The 12404-nt window shown below is 37.3% G+C and overlaps 1 protein-coding gene across 1 annotated transcript; it reads left to right on the forward strand.

The window, feature by feature from the left end:
* The first annotated feature begins 256 nt into the window (after nt 1-256).
* Nucleotides 257-6135, forward strand: cebp1 (CCAAT/enhancer binding protein (C/EBP) 1). Its single transcript, XM_023286615.3, has 3 exons — nt 257-352; nt 2557-2847; nt 3475-6135. Exons 1-3 carry the CDS (start codon nt 350-352, stop codon nt 3778-3780), a joined length of 600 nt encoding a protein of 199 aa, XP_023142383.2. The 5' UTR covers nt 257-349; the 3' UTR covers nt 3781-6135.
* Nucleotides 6136-12404: the final 6269 nt, after the last annotated feature.

Here is a 12404-nt window from a genome sequence, read left to right on the forward strand (position 1 = left end):
GAAGTTTAAAATAAATAAACAACATAAATGCAATCTGTCACGTTCTTCCTGTTACCAGGTGTTAAAAGATAAACAATCTGTAGATATGCTGTGAATCAAATCTACATTTTTTCTGTACTTTTTGGGTCATATTTGTGTGCGTGTTTGTGTGTGTGTGTGTGTGTGTGTGTGTATGTGTGTGTGTGTGTGTGTGTGTGTGAGAGAGAGAGAGAGAGAGAGAGAGAGAGAGAGAGAGAGAGAGAGATGGTGTGATAATCAGAGTAGTACCTGTCTGTCTGTCTGTCATTTCCACTCAAACTGTCTGAGGAGAACCTGAAGAATATTCTGAGAGTTTGTGGAGAGTTAAGTCATGGTGAGTCACATCTTTAAAACTTTCTTAGTGTGTGAAGAAATTAGTGCAGACAGTAAATAAATGTAAATGTATCTTTGACCCTTTGAATAAAAAAACAATAATAAAAACCATTAGTCCTTTGACATTTGTCTTATGTAGTGACTACAATCGCGAGAGTTCATCACTTTTTAAAGAAAGAGGTGGCGTTTAAAAAAAATTGTATTTAGTACTGCTTATACAGATTTAAAAACAAAATGTGAATAAGGGGGGAATATTGATAATTAAAGCTTTAAACTCGATTCAATTCATTTATAGATTATTATTATTATTATTATTATTATTATTATTATTATTATTATTATTATTATGATTATTATGATTATTATGATTATTATTATTATTATTATTATTATTATTATTATTATTATTATTATTATTATTATTATTATTATTATTATTATTATTATTATTATTATCAGATTTTTAAACTGGTGTACATTGTTTGTGGTAATGCTTTACTATGTCTAATATTTGTTTATGGTTTTATCTGTGTTATGTTTTCAATTAATTGATTTTTTTGACCTTTAAAATATAAAAAAGAAAGAAAGAAAGAAACAGAAAGAAAAATGTGCATTTTTACACAGCTTGGGTTTACAGACCTAAATTGCTTATTTTGTAGAAAATTCTAAACTCGGATGCTGAAAGTTACTGTCATAGGAGACTAAAAAAGCCACCAAATATTCAAATTCCTAGCTTTAAATATGAATTTATTATGAAATTGTTTATGATTAATTAATTCAATAATGGACCAGCTATAGCCAAGGGTTTAGTCAATTTTACTACGTTTATTTTTACTCTAGAACTAATTTGTTTCACTCATCATACAATAATATGAAAAATACAATCAACAGTTCATGTATTAAGTAGTGACTGAATTGAGTCTGTTAGAAAATAATGTCTGCCCAGTCTACATTTACATTTAAACTGCATCAGTGCAAAAATCTCCCACTTACAAACACCATATACTGAAAGTAACAATATTTTCTGATCTGTACTTACAATGATTTGGCCTAATTAAAATAAACAGATTTTTAACTGAGTGTCTTTATCTGAAGAGGGTAAGATGTAGGGTGGCAAGGCAAAGAAATTTGTATTTGTATGCAGTATGAAGTAAGAAATATTGAGGCAATTTTCTTTAGGGAATGTTCACACACACAAACAAAACCTCCTTTGTGAGTACAATTCCGGGATTCTTAACATAGTCAACAAAATATTTTTTAAAACTGCAGGGTAAAAGTAGACGATATGAAGCAGAGTGAGCCCCTTCAGCATAATGAATTATATCATAATGTATTTATTTATTATTATTATTATTATTATTATTATTATTATTATTATTATTATTACTACCAGCTGATTCACTTTTTTATAGTAGTTGGTCAAGAACAGTTTTACCTCTTCATCTATCATCAGGTAACAATACATGACCGGGTTTATCCTGCTCACAGTAGGTAGTAACTACACACAACCGTAGTCACAACGCATGTACAGTTAAGGAAATAAGTCTGTGTTTTGCAATTTGATAAACAAAAATGTCATTTATGCTTGACTAAGTGAAAATCCAGAAAACTGTAACTGTGTATGTGTGTGTTTGTACACTACCGTTCAAAGGTTAGAGGTCATCCAGACAATTCTTTTCCATGAAAACTCCCACTTTTATCCATGTGCTAACATAACTGTACAAGGGTTTTCTAATCATCAATGAGCCTTTCAACACCTTTAGCTAACACAATGTAGTATTAGAACACAGGAGTGATGGTTGCTGGAAATGTTCCTCTGTACCTCTATGGAGATATTCCATTAAAAATCAGTTGTTTCCAGCTACAATAGTCATTTACCACATTAACAATGTCTACACTATATTTATGATTACTTTAATGTTGTTTTCATCAATAAATGCTTTTCTTTCAAAAATAAGGACATTTCTAAGAGACTGCAAATTTTTGAAAGGTAGTACACATATATATATGGTTTTATTGCTTTATTCAGGAAACATTTAGCATAATAAGATCATCAGATAGTGCCTTTTACATGTAAAATCTCAACCTGCATAGCAACTAATGACTGCAATATCTGTCTTCTTGTCTTTTTGTTCTATTTTTCCAACAAACAAAAATTAAAGAGGACAATAAACCAGATCTTTTCCACTGTTTACCCCCCTCCAGATGTCTGATTCCAGGGTGTCCTCTGTCATCCAGGAGTGGGTGAGCTCATACCCGGGTCAGGGCCACGGCCAGACCCTGAACCCCGTCTCCTCCAACCAGGCTGCATCGACCAACCAGATGAATCAGATGGACATGATCTCGTACAGCCACTCTCAGGGGCTGATGAGGGGCGGTGATGACAGAGTGGCAGAGCAGATGATGGGACTGTCGTACCTGCCGTACACGACGTCCTGCCTCACCAACACCTCCAGCCCGTCCAGCACCAACCACCACCAGAGCAGCACTCAGCAGGTGAGAGAGGATTCTGATTAAAGGATAAAAGAACATCAACCTTCCTGTTGTTTTCATTTATGGGCACCAAAAAATATTGTTTCCTTGTCTGAAAAAAATCAAAAAATTCAGCAAAAACATCCTCAAATTTCTGAAAATTTGCAAAACCTTCAGGAAGAAAATTCCAATAATTCCATAAAAGTTGCCCTTAAAAAATTTATCTAAAAAATGTTTTAAAAAAACAAATTTTGCAAGAAAAATATTGTTAATATTTTCCAAAAATGAGTAAAAAAGCTGCCAAAAAATCCTAAAAATATCTAAAGTGATTACATATATATATATCAGTGAAATTTCTAATATTTTCTTTAAGAACATTCACAAAAAAATCAACCAAAATCCAGCGATTTTTGCTGGATTTTTTTTGTGAATGTTCTTGAAGAAACATTTTTTAACATTTCTTTTTTTCCACCAAAAAATGTTCGAAAATTTCCCAACAATGTTGAAAATGTGGACTTCAGAAGTTTCACCGTGAAAATATATATTTTTCCCACATTTTCAAATGCTTAAAGGGGTCAGTTTGACCCGCAGGACGACACCAGGGTTAACTGTCATCCCACTGCTTAAACATATCTGTTCTTCTGGCTGCAGGACTTCTCTCCCTTCCTGCTGCCCACTCTGAGAGCCCCGGTGACCAAGAGGAGCATCAGCAAGGACAGTGCCGAGTACCGGCTGAGGCGGGAGAGGAACAACATCGCGGTGAGGAAGAGCCGGGACAAGGCCCGGCGGAGGATCCTGCTGACCCAGCAGAGGGCCCTGCAGCTGCAGGAGGAGAACCAGAAGCTGCAGATGAGGATAGGACAGCTGACACAGGAGCTGGACACTCTGAAACACATCCTGTCACAGCGACACATGCAGGGAGCTGAGGAGGGAGCAGCAGGGGAGTCCAGCATCTGAACACATTTCTGCTCGGCATTAACTTTCAATTATAGTCTTCACAGTCGTTACTGGTGCGTCCAGGCAGGTCCTCCAACACTCAAAGTTAATAGCTTCTTATTGCTCTTTTGAAATGTTCACTATGAAGGCAAGCATTTGTCATAATTTAGGAAATGGAAAAGTGACCTCGAGGAGCAGATTGAAAATTAATTATTTTGAGTGGAATGTAATGTTAGATATGAAAATGGTTAGTTATTATGTTGTGAAATTGTGAGGAGAAGAACCCCAACACATTGACAGTGTTATAGCTACTACTGAGGTCATTAAGGTCATGACCTTGAGATTTTTCGGAGATATTTGTGGGCTTAATAGCAAACTGGATGGACATTACATCTGACTGTACGAGCCGTCTTCATTTAATTTTGCAATTTATGTCCAGCTTTACATTTTTGTACAGCAGAAATTTAGTTTAAAACATTAAAGGCCTCTCATTAAACCCTTTAAAACTCATCTCTATGTATCAAAGTTAGATATTTACTAAAGAACACTTCAAGCAACTCCGTGGAAAGGTTATAGAAATCAGAGGATGGATACAAGAAAACTCCAAGTCACTGAACATCCCTTGGAATATAAATCCACCATTTAGAAATTGAAGGAATATGACACATGTATGTGGTAAACATGCAGAAACCCAGACCTCATTTCAATGAAGAATTTGTTGTTGGACTTGAAAATGGCTGTTCACTCATTACGCAACATGACAGATCTGAGCAGTTTTGCAGAGAAGAACGAGGTAAAATGACATGAAAAATGTCATGAAAAATGTCGTTTTTAGGGGGGAATTTTAGTCCAGAAAGTCAAATCAAAATAACCCTGATCCAAAATAATAAGAAAACTTCAACAGTGGTTGAATACCCTTAACAGACATTGTAACAGCATTAAGAAAATACAAGCATATGTGGAGGGTCAGTAATAAAAACAACAGTCTCTTTAGTTTCTGTGAAATATGGCTTTATTTGGTTGTTCAGTCTCTGTGGGGCTTACAACGCTTTACAATAACCTGGACGGCCCTGTGACAAATCACATACAGTTTCACAAATTCCAAAAAGAGTAGATTTCCACACATTCTATTTTCAAGACAGAAATGCTCAGATATATTGGACACAGTTTCTGTTTCACAGCTGCCACAGAACACAGAAATCTTGCCAAAGTAAAAGTCTCCACATTAAAAAGTCAACCTCAAGATCAGCAAAAATAAAAAACAAAAACAAAATATTTATTTATCAGCCTTTCTCAGTTGCAAAAGTACAAGTTCTTAACTGAGCACTCAGGGATATTTGTTTTCTCTGTAAATGTATTCTTATACACGGTTCTGTAAATAAATCATTTTCAGTTTGAATGTAATTTCCAATCTTTTTGCAAATCTCCTCCTTTGATTGATATGTTCCTTATATATCTTTGTTTCACTGCATTGTGTTACACTGTGAGTTATTCCTATAAATTGAATTCAGACCAGGAATGGAAAATCGTGCAGATATTTGGGTGTATGATCCCAGTTAAAGATCTTTATGATGAGTCTTTCCTCTTTCAGTTAAACACGGCAGCTCCTCAACCTCACCAGCTCGCCTCTCTGCTTTACAATACATGGCTGCCATCCCATAATACCGTCAACAGATTGTTTAGTGGTAAATTTATTATCCTCACATGTGTGGCTCGGTTCTGGACTGCATTACTATCTGAGGAGTCCTCCAAACCCTCCACTCCTGCAGCACACAATGAAACTGAGCCACCACTTAATTATTACAATGTTTTTTGAAGGAACTGTTAGCTCATATATTCATTGAAGACCAAACCAAGATAAGAACCTGTGTACTTTATAGTGGTTTGATGAAATTTTGATTCTAAAATAAGCTTCTTCTATTGCTCACATTGATTTCTAAAATGTGTTGTAATGCTATTAATAATGAATCTCCATGTGTTCTATCATTCGAAAGTTTGGGGCCACCAAGGCCGTTTCATGTTTTACATGAAAACTCACACTTTTGATTCTTTTGCTAGCATAATTGCACAAGGGTTTTCTAATCATCAGTTAGCCTTTCAACACCATTAGCTAACACAATGTAGCATTAGAACACAGGAGTGATGGTTGCTGGAAATGTTCCTCTGTACCTCTATGGAGATATTCCATTAAAAATCAGCTGTTTCCAGCTACAATAGTCATTTACCACATTAACAATGTCTAGACTGTATTTCTGATATATTTGATGTTGTTTTCATCAAAAAATGCTTTTCTTTCAAAACTCAGGACATTTCTAAGTGACTCTAAACTTTTGAATGGTACTGTACTACTCCATTAAAATAAAATATTTAAACTTTTTTTGCAAATGATTCTGTTCCTGCAGCCAGCATGAAGTCATCCACACTGTCGCTAAGTGCCTGCTTAAAGAAAATGATTAGATTCGCTGGATTTCTCTCTATGATATATTATCATAAGGCCTTCCCTTTACTATGTGAAGTGACCCTGAGATGACTGATAATGTGATTTGGCACAAAATAAGTAAAACTGATTTGAAATGAATTGAATTAAATACAACAAAACAGTTCATATAAGAGTATTAAAGTACATCCTCTTGCTTCATTCCAAATGAAACAGAAACCAGCTCATCATGATTTTTTTTTACCTGAAAGCAAGAAATTTTAGCTTTGTACAAGCCTTTTACGACATTATGAAGGTCACTATCAATACCAGAACTTATTCATTTATACTCAAGAACATCGCTTTTTTCCATTCTGCTCGTCCACTGAGATTCAGTGAGTCTCTGGGTAATCATTAAGGCTGTTATTGAGGATATGTGAATATAATGCATGCACTGTACTAATAAAACTAATTCCTCCGTAATTTATTGAAGTTCGAGGTTGGAGTTTCATTGTAGATTCATTCCATACAGATGGAAGAGGTCATCACAGACCCTAGACAGAGAGGTCCACTGTGAGCCTCAGCCTGATTCGACTGAATAAACACTGTCTCCTCATCTACCTGACACTTGTTGTCGCCGTCTGAGCTGATTGTAAGTGTTGTTGCCCAATAGAGTTACCCAACAACTTGTGGTTTCTAGAGGATTCAATGAAATCTAAGTGTCTCTCTCTCTATAAATGCTGTATCATCTGCCACTAACAAAGTGTGGGATTACTTGAAATCACTTTGAATATGGAAAGAGTTGACCTTTTATGTTGTCTATTAGAATTTTATACACTGTTAAAGCCTCACAAATCAACTCATAATTACTTGAGCCTACATGTAGCCATTGTCTTTGGTTCAGTGCTTCTTCAAATAGCCTTTACTACCGCATTATGTCCCCCTGCAACTTCCTGCTAATGACTGGTGTGATATAACTCCACCTCAGGTCTTGCTACTGTCACTGACTCTCCACTGCATCCTTCATCGGGGAACACGGCGCACGCCTGCCTCAGTATTTACCATAACTCGTCTACCCACAGAAACGGACGTCATGCCATGGGCCGTTGTGCACCAGCGGTTTCCCTTTGTGGGATGGGCAAGATTTCGACACAGCGGAGGACGGAGATGAGGAGCGTAGAGATAATATCAGTGTTTCGGGCTGCCAGGGCCTTCCTGTGGCTGTGATGGCAGTGAAGGGACCCAGAGATAGGAGTCAGACAGGAGGGGGGTGGGGGCAACAAGCCAGATGCTTACCAATGTATGAGATTCTGAAATAAAGAAAACTCACATTCAGTTCCCTTCCCAAGTCCTTTTTTGGCTCTCAGATTGAATATATTGCATGTACACGACCCTTCAAAAGTCTGAGGTCACTTAGAAATGCCTGTATTTGTGAAAAAAAATCTGTGTTTTTTCAACGAGGATAACATTAAATGGATCAGAAATACAGTCTAGACATTGCTTTTTGAAAGTTCTTTTTTTTTTTTTTACAGACAGTAGCTGAACAAGACACAGACACACACATCAACAAGTGTACAACAGCAAAGGTTGAGAGGACAGGAGCACAATACTGGAGTCTAAAAGATAATAATATTGTTTTTATAGACTATAAATCAGAAGCAAAGCAGGTTATCGCCTCTTGTTGCGAGGTACGTGTCCCATTTTTCCCAGAGAGTATCGTATTTATCCTTTTGGAGTCTTAACCTGAAAATCATGCGTTCCATACACCAGATGTTTGTGATTATTGCTGCCCATTGGTCGATAGTAGGCATCACCTTGTTATAGCCTTTTTACTCGCTGCCTTAAAGATTTTTAGGAGATATCGGTCACCTTTAGGTCAGCTTGGACATGCAAGTGAATTCAGTATTGGTACACACTGATGGCGACATGAACACTGTCCAAGAAGGGTTTAAGAATAGAGTATCCCCAGAATATGTGTGTATGCTCTGCTTTACGGCAGCCACATCCTCTCCAGCATTTAGGTTGTGTCCCAGTCTGTTTGGACTTTTGTTTTGAAGCTATAAAATATCTAATACAATTTTTCCATGAGGAATCCTTCCATGTATGTGCAGCAGTAGTTGCTCAGTCTAGACATTGTTAATGTGTTAAATGACTATTGTAGCTGGAAACGGCTGATTTTTAATGGAATATCTCCATAGAGGTACAGAGGAACATTTCCAGCAACCATCACTCCTGTGTTCTAATGCTACATTGTGTTAGCTCATGGTGTTGTCGTCAATGTCTTGACTATATTTCTTATTCATTTTGCAACTCATTTGATGAAAAACAGTCATGGAAAACATGAAATTGTCTGGGTGACTCCAAACTAGTGTTAATATTCCTATAAAACACATTCTCAGCAGTATAGATTTGTTACACAATAAAACATGTGTCACTAACATCATTATTACTGACCACAACTGAGCATTTGGTGGGTTTAGTAGAAACTTAAAAGCACTTGAAAACGATATTAACAAGATGTTAAATTATGTTTATAGGCAATTTTACAAATCATCAAACACCACTTTAATGAGTGCTCCTGCTGCTGGCTGTGCAAATCTAATCACATCCAGGCGCTGAGTTTGAGGGTTTCATCAGATTTTATTACAGAGTGCGGCTCTGCACACATAATCTGGATCTAACACACAGTGAATAACTGATGAAAAGCATATTACATGGGCTAAAAGGCTGAAAAATGCAGCAATACTAATAAACAGTTGAACAAAAAGCTAGCTGTTTTTAGGATTCTGCCATCTAATCTGCAGACACCTGTTGTGTTTCAGTGAACTCCTCTTTTAAAAGCAGAGTGAAAGTGTGACAAAGGCTTCTTCCAGCCTGACATGTCTTCAGAGACAAGTAAAGATTTCTTGTGTGACCGTGTCTGATGAAATGTCCCGCAGCGTTGTGTGGGGCAATCTGTGGTCCCAGGACTGCAACATCTCCACAGAGTGAAGAAAGACCGTGTTTCACCCAATCCCTAGCGAGTTACTCAACAGCAGCAGACCATCTGAACCCCACCGACTGCAGCAGCTCCAGGCTTCTAGCTGCTGCTAATCAAAGAGTTTATGCAGCAGCAGGACTGAGTTTGTCTCCAGAGCAGATCAACATACAAACTCAAGCAGATCTTGTCCAAATACGGGAAGGATGAACTCTTTTTTTTAACCCCATTTTTAGTACTTCTGCTCTCCACCTTTACATTTACGCGTATTTACAACCAGAGGCCGTCCAGTACAACTCTGATGTCGGCTTTCTTCACTTCAGGTTCCCACCACACCTTTAAAATCATTTCCAGTCATGATGGTCGTGGTTGAGCAAATATTGACATCCTTTACTGAAAAAAAGAACAATTTCACATTGTAAAAATCCTGCATTGATAATATTACTTAAGTAAAAGTATATTAGAATTATCCCAAAAATATCCTTTGAAAACTACAAATAAAAACACACAGTACAGAAAAACAATAGATAGATAGATAGATAGATAGATAGATAGATAGATAGATAGATAGATAGATAGATAGATAGATAGATAGATAGATAGATAGATAGATAGATAGATAGATAGATAGATAGATAGATAGATAGATAGATAGATAGATAGATAGATAGATAGATAGATGCTTTATCAATCCTGAGGGAACAGGCAGGATAGTAGAACTAGCATTAAGGTTAGTATGACCTCCGTGGCTGTTCCACTGCTTTACATTGTATGTTGAGATTATTATTATGAATTCATTCATGTAAAAGAATGATTTTACTGATTTAGTTGGTTGAGGTAGAAATCTTCTGGAATCTAGTTGCAGATTTTTTAAAAGGAATTAATCATCCATCCATTATCTATACACCGCCTAATCCTCATTGGGGGACTGGAGTCTATCCCAGCTGACTTAGAACAAAGACATGTCTCCAGTCTATCACAGGGCTACATATACAGACAAACAATCACACTCACATTCACACCTACGGACAGTTTATTATCACTAATTAACATCAGCATGTTTCTGGACTGTGGGAGGAAGCTGGAGAACCTGGAGAAAACCCACACATGCACAGGGAGAACATGCAAACTCCATGCAGAAAGATCCCAGGAAGGCTGGGACATGAACCAGGAATCTTCTAGCTGCAAGGCGACAGTACTAACCACCAAGCCACTGTGCAGCCCAAAGAATTAATCAGCTGGTTATTTTTATTTTTATGTTAATCAGTTGACTGGTTTCTAAAAATTCTGAAAATGTTGAGTGTTCTAAACAAGTATCAAAATAGTTTGCCACTGACTAATATATTAACTGACTGATTGTTTCAGCTCCACTAAACTGTCCTGTGGTTCAGTTTATAACAAATCACATTTCCTGGGGTACAAAACATCTATTTGTAAAGTAACTGAAGACAAGAGTGGTAAAAAGTGCAATATTTTCCTCCAATATTGAGACGTAGTTGCTTAGCTATAGAAGGTGGCATTAAAAAACTCAACTGAAGCACCTTAGCTTTGCACATAAGTACATATAGTACTTGAGTAAATGTATTTAGTTACATTACACTTCTGAATACTACTGAGATCAGTAAGAAAGAATGTTGCATTTATGGACAGTCTGTGGGGAGTTAAGGGGCCTTTTATAATTTTTTTCTGAAGGTAAATGTTTCTAAAGAATCCAGCTTTCAGAAAATTCTATGTAATTTCCTCCTAACTGTCCATGTTCTGTAAAATATATATATACTGCATCTTCTTGGTGTTTAGAGGGGAAGTGGAAACCATCAGTTTGTCGGTTTGTGGCTGACATCACAACAGCAGACAATGATGTGAAACAAAATCTAACAAGGGTTTTCTGTTAAAATAAATGTCATTATTAAGTTGCTTGTTAATAAAAACCCGTGATGTTTGGTGCATAAAGGCCTCATATAGTTTAGATGCACAATATTTCTAAGACGTTCAAATTTATTGGAGTCCAAGTGTTGCACTGAAGGCCGTCTGCTGCAACACGACCAGAAAAATAAACCGTGTTGGTGCCATCAAGTGTAGCTGAACAGTCATTACCACATCTTGTCTGTGTCCATGAGAAAACTGGCTGTATTTTGAGTATGATTCAGTGCAAAATTAGTTGAGATGATGAGCCTTATGAGTGTACTCATGCAGCCTGTTGTTAATGATGAAAGAGGGAAATGAAATCTGTAGCCTTGAACAGACAAGAAGCGGCAGAATGGCCGCATAAAAGAACATATAAATGATCACAGATAGAAACAGTCAGACTCATGGGAGAAACTATTCTACAGCAGGCTGCTCTATGGAGCTGGAGTGTTACATCTTGTGTTGTTCTATGATTTATGGCTCCACCATGCGGCAGACAGAGACATGTTCTGTAGCCTCCTGCTGCAGAGAGTCCTCAGAGACACGTGTCTCACTCTGACACTGATTCTGTGCACTCCCTTTAGTGTCCAATAAAACTGTTCATGAAAATAGTTACGCCTCCTGTGCAGTTGTTGAAGTCCTCCCTCGGGTCTCCGGTTTCTAGACTAGCGGCGCTAGCGCTGAGCTGCAGGGAACATCTGGACAGTGAGGGACGTCTACGTGGATCATGTGACGACCGAGGTCAGATCTGAATTATTAATTTTATTTTTGTAATATTTATTTATTATTTTGGGCCTCAAATGCTTTTACACACACACACACACACACACACACACACACACACACACACACACACACACACACACACACACACACACACACACACACACACAAATAAAAAAAACAAAATTAAATAAAATTAAACAAATTTAAAAAAACAACTTTGACAAAAGGGCACTTTGGGCATCAAGGGACAAAGGGGCAGGTGCTTCAGCCCCCCCCACGTGCCTGCCTTGCTGAACACAGGCTGTGTTATGCATGAATTGTGTGACCTAAATATGTAGGATGGCAGGAATGCATGTGACTTGGAAACACCCCCACAATATAATCAATTGCTCTTTGTAAAATGTCAGAGGGATAAGTCCCGATAAGTCCTCAGGTCAGTTTGTAGTAGGATCGCAATCATGTGATCGTCAGCAGGCAGCTGATGTAGTGTTCACTTGTTGTCATGGTTACAGTGACTCCATGCCACTATCTGGCAATGATACAGAAATCTTTAACAAATTCGTGGATCCAGGCTATAAGCTGTATCACTGCTAAAATCTAATCAGGTGGTCCTTGTGTCAT

Source organism: Amphiprion ocellaris, chromosome 22 (genome assembly GCF_022539595.1).
Source record: "Amphiprion ocellaris isolate individual 3 ecotype Okinawa chromosome 22, ASM2253959v1, whole genome shotgun sequence".
Taxonomy (NCBI): domain Eukaryota; kingdom Metazoa; phylum Chordata; class Actinopteri; family Pomacentridae; genus Amphiprion; species Amphiprion ocellaris.